At 60.5% G+C, this 17,463-nt stretch overlaps 3 protein-coding genes across 3 annotated transcripts; 2 read left to right on the top strand and 1 right to left on the bottom strand.

Annotated features, from left to right (window-relative positions):
• The first annotated feature begins 263 nt into the window (after window positions 1-263).
• CHLRE_10g448550v5 (uncharacterized protein) lies at window positions 264-3,749 on the top strand. Its single transcript, XM_043066924.1, has 9 exons — window positions 264-665; window positions 768-828; window positions 914-975; window positions 1,177-1,335; window positions 1,506-1,593; window positions 1,811-1,917; window positions 2,161-2,254; window positions 2,501-2,757; window positions 2,963-3,749. Exons 3-9 carry the CDS (start codon window positions 956-958, stop codon window positions 3,282-3,284), a joined length of 1,047 nt encoding a protein of 348 aa, XP_042920321.1. The 5' UTR covers window positions 264-665; window positions 768-828; window positions 914-955; the 3' UTR covers window positions 3,285-3,749.
• A 2,134-nt stretch (window positions 3,750-5,883) lies between these two features.
• Window positions 5,884-11,003, bottom strand: CHLRE_10g448500v5 (uncharacterized protein). The gene is made up of 14 exons (XM_043066923.1): window positions 10,119-11,003; window positions 9,911-9,993; window positions 9,473-9,588; window positions 9,151-9,291; window positions 8,937-9,007; window positions 8,611-8,730; window positions 8,329-8,484; window positions 8,114-8,215; window positions 7,809-7,871; window positions 7,536-7,654; window positions 7,230-7,347; window positions 6,925-7,038; window positions 6,671-6,796; window positions 5,884-6,552 (listed from the first exon to the last, which is right to left on the bottom strand). Exons 1-14 carry the CDS (start codon window positions 10,212-10,214, stop codon window positions 6,481-6,483), a joined length of 1,497 nt encoding a protein of 498 aa, XP_042920320.1. The 5' UTR covers window positions 10,215-11,003; the 3' UTR covers window positions 5,884-6,480.
• Window positions 11,004-11,343: 340 nt separating this feature from the next.
• Window positions 11,344-17,459, top strand: CHLRE_10g448450v5 (uncharacterized protein). Its single transcript, XM_043066922.1, has 16 exons — window positions 11,344-11,594; window positions 11,753-11,790; window positions 11,985-12,158; window positions 12,368-12,577; window positions 12,740-12,832; window positions 13,069-13,226; window positions 13,427-13,549; window positions 13,803-13,873; window positions 13,959-14,086; window positions 14,180-14,211; window positions 14,389-14,486; window positions 14,773-14,935; window positions 15,119-15,258; window positions 15,443-15,577; window positions 15,759-15,931; window positions 16,175-17,459. Exons 1-16 carry the CDS (start codon window positions 11,466-11,468, stop codon window positions 16,374-16,376), a joined length of 2,067 nt encoding a protein of 688 aa, XP_042920319.1. The 5' UTR covers window positions 11,344-11,465; the 3' UTR covers window positions 16,377-17,459.
• The last annotated feature ends 4 nt before the right edge of the window (window positions 17,460-17,463 follow it).

The raw sequence follows: 17,463 nt of genomic DNA, 5'->3' as shown, positions 1-17,463 counted from the left end.
AGGGCGGGCTACAGGTGTGCCGGCACGAACCCGTGTGGTGCCCTGTTGTGGTATGATGCTCGTGCCACGGCACCTTCCGCCCCGCAGATTGACCAAATGCGCATGAAATTCAGCCTGCATGAGTTACCAACAGCACAAATGCGCTGGATAGCCATTTCCCGGCACGAATGACCACTGTACGGAGAAGGGACGGTTTCGTTGCGCTTCAAGGCCCCGGCTGTCCGTTTGTCATTGCCAAATAAATTGTAGCATAGTATTTGCCACCATGGCGTGCATCAACACGTCCTGTCGCTGTCAGGCGCGTTTTTGGGCACTGTTATTATTTGCCTTGACGTCACCACTATTGTCTTCTGTCTATTCAGCGACGACGTCCACAAATACTGGTAGCATTCAAGCCGTAAACTTGCTCTCTGATTGCGAGAGCAGTCAGACTTGCGCCCCTTCATTCTGCACTAAGGTGTCCAATGCGGCCTGCACATTTACGCCGTCGACCCTTGACCTAGTGTTAGCCATTAGCGGCACAGCATGCAATCCCAGTTGCACTCAAGCGTCGCCATCGAACTTTGAACAATGCACCACTTCGTTCTTCGACAAGCACTTCACAACGTGGACCGGCGTGAAAGCAGCATACTGCACAGATAAATTCTTAGTCGTGCATTCGGACGGTGAGGTGTCGGAAACGGTGCCTGTGAGTGTGTCGGCTGCCGAGCGTGCCAAAAGTGTAACGACCAGCCTCCTGATGTTTCGAGGTTCTGTACCTGCTGCAGGCTCGCCGACCCACACAACCTCTCTGAATGCGGTGCCGCGGCCACCCGGTGGAGGCTCCGGGTGCGTTTGATGAGGGCTGGGATCCAGGGACTTGGGCAGCCGTGACATGTGGACGCTTCACGCTTGGTCCCACACCTGTGCACAGGACATACGAAACGTCTTGCGTCACCCGCTCCTTCGCGCAACAATGGATGACCTTCAAGGAAAGCACAGTTGATGATGGGTTTCCCAGCTCTATGCCTCATAGCTAGCTGCAGGGCTGCAACAGTCGGCGTAAGCCAAAGCAGCCTACCTGCCGGCTGCAACACACCATGTACGACTAGCTAGCCCTCGGACGGCTGCGCATGCGCGTGTGCGTGCACGAAGCAATGCGCCCAGCGCTTCCTCTCCTTGCATACCCACCTATAGGTACCTCTGTCCTACGCACTCATGCCGGACGGGTCCTCCAACGCTGGCGGCTTCCTCACAGCTTCTGACCAGCTCGGCCCCACAGCCAACGGATCCTACATCCCGCTGCCCAAGGCTGGGCCCACTTCTTTCGCCATCAACGGCGCCGCCATCTTCCCTGTGAGTGTTAGGCACGGAGAGGCTGGGCACATGAACTTTCTCCCCACGTCAAATTCGGGCTCCGGAACCAGAACGCAGGGTGTGGGCTTTGTTGGTGCACGCTGGTGGGGCCTACCGAACGTGTTGTAACCTTGCCTTGCTGCTCTGCTGGCGCGTGTCCCTCGCTGCAGCCCTACAACGACCGTGCCGACATGGGAGGCTTGCGAGATTGACAAATGCAATGCCCACGTCGGACAAGGCTTTGATTACCATTTCCACGTTGAGTGATTGTGGCACTGTGTCAGAGGAACTGCATGTGACTTTGGGAGTCGGGGCCGGGGCGGCAGGCAGGTTGGCTGGGCAGAGGCTTCTCTCGGTCCAGAGATACCACATGTACCCGTAGAGCTTGGGGTGGACGTCGGCCCAGTAGGCGCTGATGTCGCTGACTGGCTGACATTGCGCAGTCCTGCCCGCATGCCCTGGTTCTGTGCGACAGGGTGACCCGTTCGGCCCCAGTTGCCTCTACAACGCCTCTTCCTATGGCAGCAACACGCATCCGCCCCTCATTGGCTTTGGGCTGGATGGCCCCTGGCTCTTCGGCAGGTGCGTGGACGGCAGTACAGGGAAGCGGCAAGGCCACAACACGGCCGCATGAGCCCTCTCGAATGCTTGGGCTTGTGCGTAACTGTGACTCATGGTTCACAATCAAACACACGGCCCGGTGCCTAGAATTCATTATGGTGCGCGCATACCGCTACGCCACCTTGCGTGCTGATACTTTCATGGCAACACATGCACATGCACACGCGCACGCACACGCACATGCACATGCACACGCACACGCAGGTACACGGGCTCCACCCAGCCCGGCTTCTCCGTAGCTCTGGACGCATGCGGTGGCCACACACACGACAGCCTGCCGTACCACTACCACTCCCAGGTGAGCCAACGCGTGTGGGAGCCTGGTACTGGTGTGGGCTCTTCAGCACCCATGGAACTTTAGCGCACCGGTCACAGCCTGCTCTCACTACTCCCTTCAGCTGATCCACGGCCGCCACGTCCACGGCCGCCACTACTAGTGCACACGCGACATGCACGCACGCGCCTGCTGCACTCCCGCACACCCGCACACCCGCACGCCCGCACACCCGCACGCCCGCACACCCGCACGCCCGCACCGCCCCAGGTCCTGGCCATGACCACCAGTGGCGGCGTGCTCAAGGACGTGGCCGCGGGCCAGGCCTACACCGCCTACCCCGCCGGGCCGCTGGGCTGCTGGCGCGGCAATATCAGCGCCATCCCCAGCTTCTGGGACGAGCGCGGCCACACGGCGGCCTACGGCAACCCGCGCGACGCGCCTCCCGCCATCTCCAGCCGCTCCGACTACGCGCTGCTGCGGCCATGCTGTGGCAGCACCAGCTACTACCTAGCTCCTGGGTTCAGGTGAGGGCGTGCGCGCGGCCATGTGGATTGAGCGAATGAGAGCGAGGTGGAGTAGGAGGGCCCTGCTGCCGTGGGCCCCAACTGTAGCGTACACGATGCATGTACGGTACACGTGGCATTGATTGATCTTGTTTAGCCCACATGCCCTGTCACTCACATTGCTTGACGCACTGCCCTGCTGCTGCCTGTCAACGCGCACATGCAGCCTGAACGGCGCTGCGGCGCGTGTGGCCTCCACCTACAGTGGCGCCGCAACCCCGGCCATTAGCGACCCAGCTGCAGCCAGCAGTAGCAGCAGCACCACCACCACCACAAGCACCATGAATAGCAGTGCTGCAGGTAGCAACCGCCCGCCGCCCGCAAACAGCAGCAACTTGGCTACCCCAGCTGCAGCGCCTGCGGTGAATGGGTCGTCCCCGCCACCAGCTGGCAAGAACAGTGCTGGCAGCCACGTGCTTGGCAGGGCCGGAGGCATGCTGATGGTGGCGTGCGGTATCTTGAGCCTAATTATATTTGGCCAGTGCTAGATAGGGATGTGATAGACGGGACTTGGGTGCCATTCATTGCACTGCGCATATGGGTGCGACGTTGACTCTGCATGGGCTAGGTGTCACGGAAAGGATTGGGACAGGGGAGGGAATTGCTTTCATCTGTGGACACCTTGGACATGGACGTTGTTGTACTGTACTTCGGCATCGTAGAAAGGCGGTTAGGGGGACCATACGCACTGTGCAGGTTTATCGGCTGGATACAGTACAGTGGGCACGCCCTGTACCTGTGTATGATTGGGTGGCATGTGCGTGCCAGCTACGTGTATTAAGTGGGTCTGTCCTTGCCTGGGCATGGCAAGACACGCGTGGCTCGCTCGCGCAGTGCTGACTGGGTGTTCCAGGGTGTCACGCACTCGGGGCGTCCTAATCCGGGTGTTTCCGTCCGAACCTGGTACGAACTGGTTCGGACGGTGTGTGTGTATGTGTCTGTGTGTATGTGTGTGTGTGTGTGTTTGTGTGTGTGTGTGTGTGTGTGTGTGTGTGTGTGTGTGTGTGTGTGTGTGTGTGTGTGTGTGTGTGTGTGTGTGTGTGTGTGTGTGTGTGATTTGGGGGGAGGGATCGGGCAGGTCCCCCAGGCAGCCCGCACCCAGCCGGGCGAGTTTGGACCCGCTCTTGGGCTCTTGATCAAGTAGCAACACTGGGGTGGTACCGGTTGTCAGCCATGGCCGCCCTGTCCGCTCCCGTCCCAATCGCGGCCAGCGTCGGCCAGGCACGCAGGCCTGGGCAAGGCACAGCCCTAGGCGCGCCCATGTGTCGCCCGCTCTCCTCTTGACTGATCCTGGCAGCTGACCAAGGTGTGCTCAGAGGCTAGGGGCAGGCCAGGGGCCGAAGCCGGATGCGGCAAAAGGGCCCGAATCCGCCGGGGGTGGCACAGCGAGGGCACTGCGCCACGGCACGGCCTGGCGCGCGATTGCGGTGATTCCGTTTCGCGTTGCGAGAAATCATAAATACAGATAGTGCAGTATTATACGCCTCGCAAGGCGAAAGCATGAAGCAAGGGGCCCGCACAAGTTGTTATCGCATTTCTCGCGCGACTTGTCCGGCGCGAGGCAGCGTGAGGTGCAGCCGAAAGTCGGCACTTTCCTGGCGTCGGTTCCTCGATTTCCCTATTGGCATATAGATGGGCCCCAATGATAGGAAATGAGCGACCTTGAAGTGGGGGTAGTCCGAATCCTAACGAAATGCGGACCCGGCAACCATGTCGGCATGCCTGCCCAAGCACCGGGCTTGAGCACCTTGCCCAGTCGGGTAGCTCTGGGGATGCGTGTATGGTCGCACTGCTGCGCCACGCAGGCCTGGGCATTTGTGGGGCCTTGGCACGGGCGCTGGGCCCGTCCGTGAGCAGTCCGACGGGTGGGGTCTGCGGGCGCCTGGCCCCCGCGCGGCCAAAGCACGTCTAGTTCCGGCGGCCCGACTGCCATTTTAGCATGCTCTCTATCAACGCTTGCTACCATGGGCCAGTCAGGCGCGCTGCAGCGGCCTCACCACACGGGGGCGGCCCGCACTGCCTGCCGAAGCCACGCGGGTACCACTCCGGCAAGTCCCTAGGGACTGCATGTGTCCAATGCCCTAGACTGCCGAAATGTTATCATGTGACATATAATAAGGTCCCTGAATGATTTCCGGGCATAAACTCGAGCGGGAGCCGAAGTCGAAATGCTAAATGTCGCGCTCGCCAGGACTTACTGGAATTCGCCCTACGCTGTCCGGATGACATATATAGGTGAACCTTAGTAGACGGCACTAGATACAGGCCCAAAATACCGCCTATGCGAGATATGGGCTCTGGTCAATTTCGCGACTTGAGCCCTGACCAACATGTTTTATCCTCTGCCGAGCGCGAATGTCCACTAATGATGTAAGTTATGTACCTACAAAAAGGCGGCGTCTAAATATTGCGGTAGGATTTGCCTCGGGCGACTCCCAGAGCCCTCCGAGCGTGCGGGTTTGGCTTGGAGCACGCACCCCCCCGGACAATTGTGCACATAACTTTTTGATGCCTACTCTTTTTACAGTGGCGATTGCGTATCCTGCATACACTGTGCGTACGCTATCCGTCACGCTATCACGCTTTTAGTTTTCACGACGAAAATATTTGCGTGTCCCATTGCACACCCCATACATGGCTGCAGCCGTACGGCCTTTCAGGTTTCATCTGCTCAGCTCCGCACCATAGTAACCGCATACTACACAACGAGACGAAGCCGTAGGTATGCTGGCGGTCTGGTCAGATGATACCTGTGGGGTCTACCAGGCTGTCAAAGTTTGGACACAGCAAATGACCAGAGTGGTACCCGCGTGGCCGAAGCACGGCATCTGCGCATACCCACACACGCACACATGTGGTAAACCTGCACGCGAGCCTCCCCGCATTTTTTACTCGGCCCTCCAATGGTGTCGGATGTCCATCGATAAGCAGAATCCTGAAAGCTGCACCCCAAAAGCCGGGCCGCACACCCACGCCCTGGTGCACGCCCTGGGAGCCACGCACGGGTGGTGCGTGATGAGGGATTGGCCGTGTGCGGCGGGGAGGCGAGGACTGGTGGGAGAGGGGCGCTGGACTGCTTAGAGCTTTGCAACTTGCATGTTACACCATCTTCATAAAGTAGCAACACTTGGGTGGTACCGGTTGTCAGCCATGGCCGCCCTGCCCGCTCCCGCCGTCCCAATGGCGGCCAGGCGCGCAGGCCTGGGCTAGGCACAGCCCTAGGCGCGCCCATGTGTCGCCCGCTCTCCTCTTGACTGATCCTGAGGACTGATAAAGACAGAGGCGGCCTCCTACCTAGTGCACCCTTGGTCGCTGTGGCGATTCCCACGCACGGCACTTACGGTACCCTATAAAAGTCAAGCAGATGCATTTGTCATCCATGCTTCCACCTCCTTTTGTTTCAACCTTAACCAGGTTAAGAGACGGCAGCAGCAGTTGGCCGTAAAAACCAAAAGTAAGGCACAAAACTCATGAGCGCATGCTTTAATGCAGCCATATTGATTTTGACAAATGCACTCTCCAAATAAACTCGAGCATGTATCATGTCGTGTTGCTGCCGCAGGTAGGGGTAATGTCGCCCCGCCAATCAACCGTCGAAGCTCGTTGATCTGCCCCCCCACCTCTTCTCCGGGCACTCCCTGCGCCAACCGCCTAGGTTACTTGCTCATCGCAGTCATGCCATCATCACACCTTCTCGCAGGCTGACAGGGCAGCCGCGACCTGGCTGCTGGTGGATGTCCAACCCACAATGCCGCCCTGCATCGTACGGGGTTGGCCAGAGTTGGCATGCATGCACCGCACACATTGTCCCGGGCCCGCACCACACGCACGGAACAGCATCGAGGAAATGGGAAACAGTTGCCAGCGCACCAACCTGTGCGGTGATCATCTCCACAGCCGCCGCCTTGAACTGCGGGAAGTATGACTCGGTGGCGTCCGTCACCAACAGGCTGTCGAAGCCGCGGTCGTTCGCCTCGCGCATGGAGGTTTGCACGCACACCTGGATCGATACAAGGAGCGGGCAACAGCACGGGCGCAGGCCTCAAACAAGTCTATCATTTCGACAAAGTTTGACTGCTTGCCATTATTGCCTGTTGCTTCGTAAGGACCTGAGGGCTCACGACTTGCCTCGGTGGTGACTCCTGCGAAGAGCAGGTGTGTGACGCCGCGCGCCCGCAGCCACTCCTCGAGGTTGGTGGCGTAGAAGGCGCCTTTTCCGGGCTTGAACAACAGCAGCTCACCCTGGATGGAGGCCAACGATGAGAGGAGCGAGGGAGAGCGGAGGAAGAGAGGAGGGAGAGAGGAGGGAGGCAGGACAGGGTGTTGGTCCACATAGATGGGGTGATGGGGCGCGGGCGGCTGGCTTGCGCGCGTGGGTGACGGGCAGATCTACGCAGCAGCACGGTAAGCAAGGCGTACGTGTGCCTGCGCACCTCTGCCGGCGCCACCTCCGGCACAATGCCGTTGCCGGGCTCGTTCCGAATGAGGATGCGACCCATGTCACCGCTCAGCACGTCGCCGATGCGCATGCCGGCCGGCAGGTTGCCGCGCCTGCACGGCGGGTTGTGTCATTGCGTGTCAGCTGCTGACTTGGCCAAGGTGATCAAACGCAATACCATACGCATCACAGGGAGCACAGACAGCATTATTGCCGCTCATGCGACGGATGGGACCGGGCGCGCATCTCGGCGGCGTGCGTGCGCGGCAAGGTGTGTGGTGTGGAAACCCGCACGGCTCACGTGAACTTGGCGGGGTGCAGGTCGGTCAGGTCGGGCTTGTGGGCCTCCAGTGTGTGGACCACGTGCATGCCCGCAGCCCGGCACGACGCCAGCAGCGCAGCTGCGCCAGGCAGGCACGCCTGTTCCCGCACACAGCAGGCAGCAGCAGAATGAGCACACTGAGACACAAGGCTTGGGACTCGTGCGCCTAGCACGATTGCTGGGGTTTAGTGATACGTTTCAGGCGGAGCGGAGCCATGCGCTGGCGCCCGCGCATCTGCGGCGGCCGCTCACCCTCAGCCGCTCCACGTCGTTGCCCAGCGAAGCGCCAAAGCCGCCCGCCTCCATGAAGTCCCGCTGGGAGCGAAAGCATGGAGCGCGGCACACACAGGCAGCGGCGGCAGCGCAGTATTGCTGAGATGAGCACACGTGTACGGCTGTTACGGGCAGTAGTGGAGAGTGTAACATGGGATCCAGGCATGCAATGCTATGTCAGAGGCCATGATACCTACTTACTTTGGATCACCAAACATTCCGGCAATACGGCATCGGATAGGAGGGCAATGTGTGTGTCCCATTGTCCCCTCACCCTCACGTACCTGGAAGTCGATCATGACCAGTGCCGAGCGGCCGACGGGGAAGGAGTATGGGTACGGCACCGCGTCAGGCAGCACGGCCACCGCGGGCTCGGCAGAAGCCACCTGCGCAGATCAGCAGGATGGGCACACAGATGGAGTGGAGTGGACCAGAAATCCGCCCAATCTTATCCTACTGCGCTGCCCAAGGCCGCCCGTGGCCAGCAAGCCCCGCCTACCTCCTCCGGTGCGGCGCCGTTGCCATTGGCGTGGCCGTTTGCCACGGCGCCGTCCGCAGCGCTGGCGTCCGCCTCCGCCGCCAGCATCTTCCTGACGGGTGGTGTGACGGCGGACACAAAGGCCGCCACGTCTGCCACCGCACCGAACACGCCGCCCTGCAGCGGCAGGTGTAACATGACTCGAGGACTCGGCATGCATGCAGGTGCAACAATTGCATGGTTGCAGGGGGCATCCGTCTACACGCGAGCTCGGCTAGTCGGCGGCCTGCTGGCGACGCGCACCTGTTTCTTGACCATCTCTAGCGCCGCGGCATGGTTCTTGGGGTCGGTGGCGCCGGTGGCGTCGCTCAGCAGCAGGCACTCGTAGCCGCGGTCGTTGGCGTCGCGCATGGTGGTGTGCACCTGCAGCAGGTAGGCAGCAGTTGCGTTGTCGTAACCCACAAACCCAAAACAAAACCCGTAAAGGTGGTGTGAGCGTAATGTGTGTGCGTGACCGCATGTGCGTATGTGCATATGTGTGTGTGTGTGTGTGTGTGATTGTTCGCATGGGTGTGCCTGCATGGAGGTCGCAGATGAAATGGCCCAAGACGACGCTACGGGTGACTCACGCACACGTCGGTGGTGATGCCGCACAGCACCAGGTTGCGGACACCGCCACGCCGCAGCAACAGGTCCAGATCTGGCAGCAGGGCCCGAGCCCAACATTGTGGGTTCAGGCGGCGGGTAGATAGTTGACGTGGCAGGCGGGGTGGGTCAATCAAGAGGCGAGGCGCCGGCTGCATGACGTTTACTAGGGCAACCCATCACCTTTGTTTCACCCACCTGTGGCGTAGAAGGAGCCTTTGCCGGGCTTGTCGATGACCGGCTCTCCAGGCAGCGGCGCCAGCTCGGGGATGAGGCCCCACCCCGCCTCGCCGCGGACCAGCACGCGGCCGGCGGGGCCCGGCTGGCCGATGCCGGCACCTGTACGAGCATGCGCGAGTGACCACCCATGCAGCCCAGTCATGAGTGCAAGGCGGCGTACTTTAAGTCTGTACGTATAAGCGGTGAGCGGACGGACGCAACGTGGTGGCAGCCCGTTGCATCCCTCGCTCGCAGGCCGCTCATCACACTCCCTGTTAGCAGCTTCCGCCCGCGCACGCACCGATCTGTTTGGAGCGCCACTCCTTGTTGGCGGGCAGGTCACTCAGGTCGGCGCGGTGGCCCTCGCGCGTGTGAATCACGAGGTAGCCATATTCACGGCACGCCGCCAGCGCCCGCCTGCGTGCGTGTGGATGGGCGATGCGGCATGGCAACGCAGGGGAAGAGTCTGCGCCGGTGTGACAGAACATCGCCCGCTGGCATGCCAACTTGGCAAGGTGGCCCCCTGACACCGCCCCCGAGTGCGTGTATCAGGGAACGCTAGTTTGGGTGAAGCCGTTAAGGACTTTAGGATAGCTGAGGACTTCTGCAGGGTTCCCCGGGGGGTAAGTGATAGCAGGCACCATGTACGGATGTGCCGCAACGTCACCGTTAGTTTGGGTTAGTTGGAAGGCCCGCCCCTGCCCGCCCGTAAGCAAAGCACAGCCATTTCACCGCTTGCCTGATGGGCTCAATGGGCGCCTGCGTTAGGCTCAGGTCGTAACCCATCAGGTCCACGTAGCCGCCCTTACCGCAGAAGTCCACCTGGTGGTGGTGGTGTGTGTGTGAGGGGGGGGGGGGGCAGCAGAATGAGGGGTGTGCAGCTGGAAACCTGGGTAGGTGTGACGCGGACCCCGCGTACATGCGCGGCATAGACCGCGGCGGCGCACCTGCATGTCTATGACCAGAAGAGCGGTGTTGTCTGGCCGAAGGTTGCCATCATAGGGCCAGAGGTAGGGCTCGCTGGCCACGCGGGCGGTCCACATCCTCCAAATGCAACTTGTGAGTTTCAGTCGGGGTCCTAGGGCGGGTGAGTTGTGCACGGGGTTACTCAGCGACCTTGCAACACGAATGTTTTTACCTCTCAACAATTTCGCGAGGTTTACATGCACGCGCTCGGTGCCTAGAAACAGGGTTCACAGTGCATGCGTTGCCACTCAGTTTCCCCCCTGCCTAAGCTAACGACAGCACTTCGCATAATGGCAGCTGGCACATTGCTCTATATTCCCACGATCCCCACAAGGCGAGCGGAGCGTCAGCAGGAACCAACCGCTGCCGACGGAAAGCGCTGAAACTTTGCAAGAGACCACGTCAAATGACTTAATTAATCCTTACCTTCTACTGTCAAAACTTTCTCAGGCTGTCAGGTCTCGCGCGCTTGTCCTGCTCAGCGCGCTCGCTTAGGGTTTGAAAGTTGCAAGCGCAGGCGCGCGCATGGACAAGTAGAATGACCTTTGCGGCACCAGATTGACATTATGAAGGGATTTACGGCGCTCAGGCCTGTTCGAGGGAGTCGGCGCGCCCGCGTCGTATATGTACGCCCGATCGCTTTACGCGGTTTATTCATCGCGCGCGCCACCGCGCCCTTAATTTTGGTCAAGACGTTTGTGGGGCGGATATACGCACATACAAGCCCTTCTGGGGCACGGAATACGCTCGGCCCACTAACTCTTGAGAGGTTTTGCGCGCAAGCACATCGAGTCCTGCACGCGCGAGTGCCCGCACCTTGCAGCTGCTCACCACCGCAAGGGCCCCGGCGCTTTGTCCTGTGCCTCAGGTATGCTAGTACTTTCGGGGTTCGGTCCAGCTTGCGAAGCGTGCGTGCTGCCTCGTTCGGGGCGCATGAACGACGTCTAGGGCTTTGCGGACCGCGGCCAAGAGGCCCCAGGCCATTGACGGGGGCCAGCGCAAGATCCTTTGCGGCTTCATTGGGATGTGGGTACGTGCAAGAGGCTCGCGTCCTGAGTCGCGAGGAAGGTCCTTACTTCATCAACCGTCGCGTGAATTGGCGACGTGTGTGTGGGTCCTCGCACGTACGCACTCATGATTGGATGTGGCCGCGCTCATTGCTGCACACTTCGAAGGAGCTGTTACGATGCATGAGGCAGCCAAGATGTGGGCGTTCCGTTGGTGTCACACATGAAAGTCACACTTGCCCTGTGGCCAGCCAACGGCCCGAAACCTAGCTCCACTCTTCCCCCCTACCTCGCGACGCTCCGCCGTCCCCACCGGCAGGCATGACGCCGCCTAAAGACATGGCGCCCAAGGACGTCGAACGCAGTGATAGCGTTGACAGCGACAACGGAATGCCGCCCAAGACTGAACCCGGAAACAAGGTCACGCGTTTCCTGGAGCCTTTCTTCCAGGTGCGTGGGTGCTTGCTTGGGGACACCACGGCACGTGCTGCTTGCAAAGGTCCGTGCCAAAATTCCTGCCAGTGTGGAGAGACCCACTTCGATTTATTTTAATCTCCTGACGCGCGCGCTTCCACGTACACTCAATTGCAAGACGTCCCTCCGCACAGGTCCACACGCGCGGCAGTAACTGGCTGCAGGAGATCCGGTGCGTGCGAGCGAGCTTAGCCAGCAGGCGTGAGCGGGTGATCTATCTAGCCGGCCATTGTTGCTTGTGTGTTGCTCTATTTAGCAAGGCGGCGCCAATCATCATTTATACTACGCCGCCGCCAGCTACACACCTGGGAGCGAGCGAGCTCATGCCCGATGCCTGCACCCATCCCATCCACGCACACAACGCAGGGCCGGCTGCTGCCTGTTCATGACCTCGGCCTACATCCTGTTCCTGAACCCCATCATCTTGTCCGGCGGCACCTCCGGCTTCAACACCGGCATGCCCGGAGACGACGTGGCCCTGGCCACCTCCGTCGCCACCGGCTGCGCCACCCTCCTCATGGGCGTGGTCGCAAACTACCCGTGAGTGCATTCTTCATGCGCGTCCTTTCCCTACGTTACGATTCCACGCTTTGTTTGTCACGATCCTACCCAGCCCCAGCCCCAGCCTGCCGGAAGCGCAGGCCGCCGCCCCAGCTCATGTACGGCTATTAGTTGGCTTTGCAGCACGCGCGTAAAGATTTTCCTACCGTACGTACCCATCCACCTCCCTGCGTGTGCTTGCTTCTCAGGTGGGTGGTGAGTGTGCAGCTGGGCACCAACTCCTACTTCGTCAACTCGGTGCTCAAGCTGGGCGTGCCCTGCGGCGCGCACCCGCACTTCTACGGTGGAGACACCTGCACCGGCCAGCCCTGCAGCTGCAGCATTGACGCCAGCGGCGAACAGGTGGTCAACGAGCGCGTGCTGGTCGGCGGCCCATGCTTCAACACCACTGCCGAATGGTGAGCAGGTAGCGGGCATTGCGTGATTTGTGCACATGAAGTGTGCGCAAATCCTCTCCCTGCAGCCCTGTGCCCCCAGCCCACGCCCTCACCCAACCCCCTCTGGCCTGCCTCGTTGACGTCGTTGTGCACTGCTACCGCATGCTGACTTCCTACCTTCAGCCTGGGTACCGAGATCCCCTATGAGAAGGCTCTGGCCGCCACCTTCCTCGAGGGCCTGGTCTTCCTGGCCATTTGCTTCCTGGGCATCCGCAGGTGCGTGCGCTCGTGCGTGCCGCCTTGTGTCACGTTGCTTGCGCAAAGCGCAAATCAGCGATCGTGTGCGTGTGCTGAAAGACAGCAAACCGAAGCCCGCCCACTGTGTGTGCGTGTGTGCGTGTGTGTGTGCGCCGTTGCCTCATGTGCGTGCTGCTAAATTCCACGTTAGTTTCTCAGGCGCACAGGCACTCACACCGTGCATGCTTCTGCCGCCTACGGACTACATCTTTCAGGTGGCTGCTCAAGCTTTTCCCCAAGTCTATCCTGATGGCGGGCGCGGCGGGCATCGGCTGCTTCATCTCGTTCGTGGGCGTCAAGGACATGGGTGTCATTGTGGCCGCGCCCTACCCCACCCTGCTCAGCCTGAACCTTGGCATACCCTACGTGCACGGTGCGTCCGTACACCCGGGCGTCCGCCTACCTGCGAGGTCCCCGTCCACCTGGCTGGCAAGGGTCAGGAACTCTACTTTCAGCTCGCTCTGCTCCTCTACACACGCACAACACGTGCGTGTCGCTTTATTCGTCGCCCCTTCCTCACGCTCCCTTTCTTTCCGCCCGCGGCCCCCCTGCTGCTTGGTTCTCACTTCTCAGGCGGCTGGGGCAAGCCCGGCTACGACAGCAAGGTGTCCTTCAACAGCTGCCGCATGTACCAGGATGGACCGCCGTACAGCGTGGTATGCCCCTGGCTGTCCGTGGGAGGACTCATCTTCACGGGTGAGCGGCGGGTGGCATGTACGATGTCAGACGTGTGGATGGTGCTGCAGGCTGGGGTTGGGACAGCAGGCATGCATGCAGTGATGCAGCCGGCACACGCCTGTCAGCCTTCACGTACGCGTGCACCTTCCCTTGCGGCCTGCTGCGGCTCTGACCCCATCAATCCCATTCCTCACCATGCCATCACTCACCTGCTGCCGGCGGACGCACTGCCGCATCGCCCAACCTGATCGATCATTACCGCCCTCTACAGCTATCGTAAGTGGGCTATTGGGGAAACATGCGTTTGAGCGATACCTCATGCCGTCCTGCCTATGGGATACCGCATCGTGTTTTATAATAAGCAAGTCAAAACGCTGCCCTCATACACGCCCTCATACCCTTCCTGTGCTTTGACTTGCCCCTGCAGCTGCTGTGCTGGAACATCAACGGCGCGTTCATCATGGGCATCTTCTTCACCATGTTCATCTCCTGGATCAAGTTTCCAGAGAAAATCTCGACCGGCCAGGGCCTGGTGCCGGACAAGGTCGCGTACCTGTGAGTAGAACTGAAGCGGATGTCGTGTTGTACCGCCGCTAACCTGCCCCTGCGCTCACAACCTCTCGCACAAATTTGCCTGTTCATGCGCAGACCCAAGTTCCAAGAGACCGCCGGCGCGATCGGTGCGTTAGTTTCCGTCAGCATGAACCCCGGGCCCTGGGCTTGCCAGCCCTGGCGAGCCCTGCTGTGAAATGTATGGAGCGCTTGAATCCAACTGTCCATCTGTCGGGAATTAACGCTGCCGCTATTTTGCTACCGGTATCCGCTCGACTCCTCCTCCGCCTCGCCGCACCCCGCAGACTTCCAGTGGGGCAGCCAGACCGGAGACCTGATCATTGCCTTTGTCACTTTCCTGTACCTGGACTTCATTGGCAGCTGCATCACCTTCGTGGCCATGGTACGTGCGGGCCGCTTGGTTCTTCAAGTGCCTGCTGTGCTTTTGCGTGCGTGGCACGCACATGTGCAATACTGCAATGTGGCTGCGGGCACGTGGCGTGGTGCCGCACCCTGTCCTCTGTACGTTTGCCCATCGTCCCTCTATCTGCTGTCCTGGATGCGCATGATACCCCAGACCCGCGCCGTCCTTTACGCCGCTTCACCCTGACCTCCTATCTCTCTCTGTCTCACCACCACACCTGCAACCATACTGAACCCGCTGCACCACCCCGCCTCCCCGTTCCCAGGGTGAGATGACGGGCATCCTTGACGAGAAGGGCAACATGCCGCGCAGCAACATGGCCTTCATCGCTGACGGCTTCGGCACCATGCTGGGCGGGCTCCTGGGCAGCAGCGCCCTGACCACCTACGTCGAGAGCGCCAGCGCCGTGCGAGAGGGCGGCCGAACCGGTCAGTACTTTAGTAATGCACAGGCCCCGTCTCCGACTGCTGCAACCATAGGCTGCGACTGGCTGACAAGCCACCTGCGGGTGGCCACGTCAGTTGCAGAGCGCTTGAAATTTGAACGGACCCTATCGCCGGGGAAGACCAAGCCGCCTCCCGCTGCCGTGCTGTGTTGCCTCATGCGCGCAGGTATCACCGCCATCGTGTGCGCGCTCTTCTTCTTCGCCGCCTGCTTCCTGTCACCGCTGTTCTCAGTCATCCCTGCCATTGCCACCGGCCCCATCCTGGCGCTCATCGGCGTCCTCATCTTCATGCCATCCGTGTTCGAGGTGCGGTTGGCGGCTATATTGACCCAACGTGCCCTTCCTGCACATCGTCGCCACAGATTGGGGCTAAAGGGCCATACGGTACCACAGTCCCTCCTCCGACTTGCCCCCTGTACTATGCGCCAGGTTGTGGCACTGCCAATGCCGCTGACATACGAACCACGCACCACGCAATGCACATGTGCAGATCAATTGGCACGACATCACGGACGCCATCCCCGCCTTCGTGACCATGCTGGGTATGCCCTTCACTCACAACATCGCCTACGGCATCATCGGCGGTCTTTTGGTGCACGTCATCATTAAGTTCTTCACCTACCAGGTGCGTGCAGCGTGCGTGCCCATACGTACGTCGCACGGGCCCGGGTCCCTATAGGTATCTCGCATCCCCTGCGTCCAAACCATTGTGACACCCGTGTGCACCGCTGACTGACTCATACTCCGGCACGCATCTCCTTCCCAAACCCCTTCTTCCACCCTTCCCCCCCCCTCCCCGCATGCAGCTGTTCGATTTCCAGCACAGCTGGCCGGGCGCGGCGCTGTACCGGCGCTGGGCGACTGCGGACGTGACCAAGCTGATGAAGATGCGCATGCCAGGATGGAACTGCGAGATCCCGCCCACCGGCCGCCCCGAGGACCCCTGGTACTACGACCCCAGCCTGGAGGCGGTCGTCAGGTGGGGTGTCAGGATTGCGTGGGGTGGGAAGTGGGAGGTGGGAGGTACACGAGCCCAACGATTGCATGCGGGCCCCTGTACCCTGTGCCCGTGTCCCGTCCCGTACCCGACCACGTACCCATACCGGGCTGCATTCAGCGTACCTATCCCCCGGCACCGTGCTTGGCCCCCGTCCTGTCCTCCGGCTATTAGTCATTATACCCCCGCCCTGTACTCTCCTGCCGTACTCCGGCACTCTCACAGGAAGAAGTTCTTCCCCGACTACGACGAGAACTACCAACGCAAGCGCTCCACCCCCGCCCTGGACGTCCCGCCGCTGCCGCCCAGCAAGGACATGGGCGAAACACATGTGCCGGCGGTCGCCGCGGTCGCCACGGCGGACACGGGCCGCCCCATCCATGCGCCTGACGACTCCGCGCACCACGGCCACATGCACAGCACCTGAGTGGCACTGGCAACGGCCGTGGCGCGTGATTGATGCATCAAGTGCGGGATGCACGGAAAGAGCGAGGCGCGGATGGAGATGTTTTGGGTCCTGTGTGGCTACACAGCAAATGGGCGTGTGGGTAGGTCCAGTCGTCAATTAGGTGCGTGTGGCGCACGTGAAAACTTGTATGGGGCCACCTCCGTGCCTGCATTTGCTGTCTGCCGTGCGTGATACCTGCATGCGGGCTCATGTGTGTTCGTGAACAGGGGAACTATTTGGATAGGAGCACGGTGAACGCCCTCACATTTACTGTGCTATGGCTTTGTCTCGTTTTGCATGCTCCGGTGTGTTCGTGTCAGTGCGTTCTCGCAACATACCCTCCTGCCGGGGAGCAATGCGCCAGTGCAATAAGGTCGTATTTTGCACGTACGCCCCTTGTGCGTGTACAGCGCATTAGGCTTCGTATAACACAGGGACCTCGAACGGGATAGATGGGGGATTGCCGGGATCATGCAGACAGTGCTGTTTGCTGCCGGGATGCACTGGCATTGGCGTGTATATAGTACCGCTGTCCTCAGCTGCGTATGCAAGCATGAATGCATGCCCGTGAATGCATGCCCGTGTGCTGTACATTTCAAACCATTTCTGTATACTTTTGCACGCATAGCTGCCGCATGGATCGGCGGCCTTGCATGTGCGCTGAGTCTCATGCAACTGGTGCCGCATGGTATAAATGCCTCGCTGGCCCATCACCCGTGTGGTTGTGTAGTCCCGAAGTTACGTTCCGCGATCACTCCTATAAAAAGTGCTGTGGGTGTGCATGCCCTGGCTCGTATCACTACTTGTACAGCACGTGTCGACGTATATCCTGGGCCCAACTTCTTAGATTGGTTTCAAACTCGTGGAACCTTTTATACATACCCCTACGGGAGCTGTGCGTGTGTGACTCCTTCCCTTCGCTCGGATCGGACGGACCTGAGAAGTGACAGGAACTGGTCGGTTGGCCCGCATGGGTGCATCCATGGCTGCGTGCAACCCTTGGTGCAACCCACTGGACGTGTGGTACGGCATCCATGAGTTGTGGTGTTGCACCTGGATTCAAGGT

Source organism: Chlamydomonas reinhardtii, chromosome 10 (assembly GCF_000002595.2).
Source record: "Chlamydomonas reinhardtii strain CC-503 cw92 mt+ chromosome 10, whole genome shotgun sequence".
In the NCBI taxonomy this organism is placed as follows: domain Eukaryota; kingdom Viridiplantae; phylum Chlorophyta; class Chlorophyceae; order Chlamydomonadales; family Chlamydomonadaceae; genus Chlamydomonas; species Chlamydomonas reinhardtii.
The sequence above is the reverse complement of the archived record's forward strand: the minus strand, read 5'-3'. Positions and strand labels throughout refer to the sequence as shown.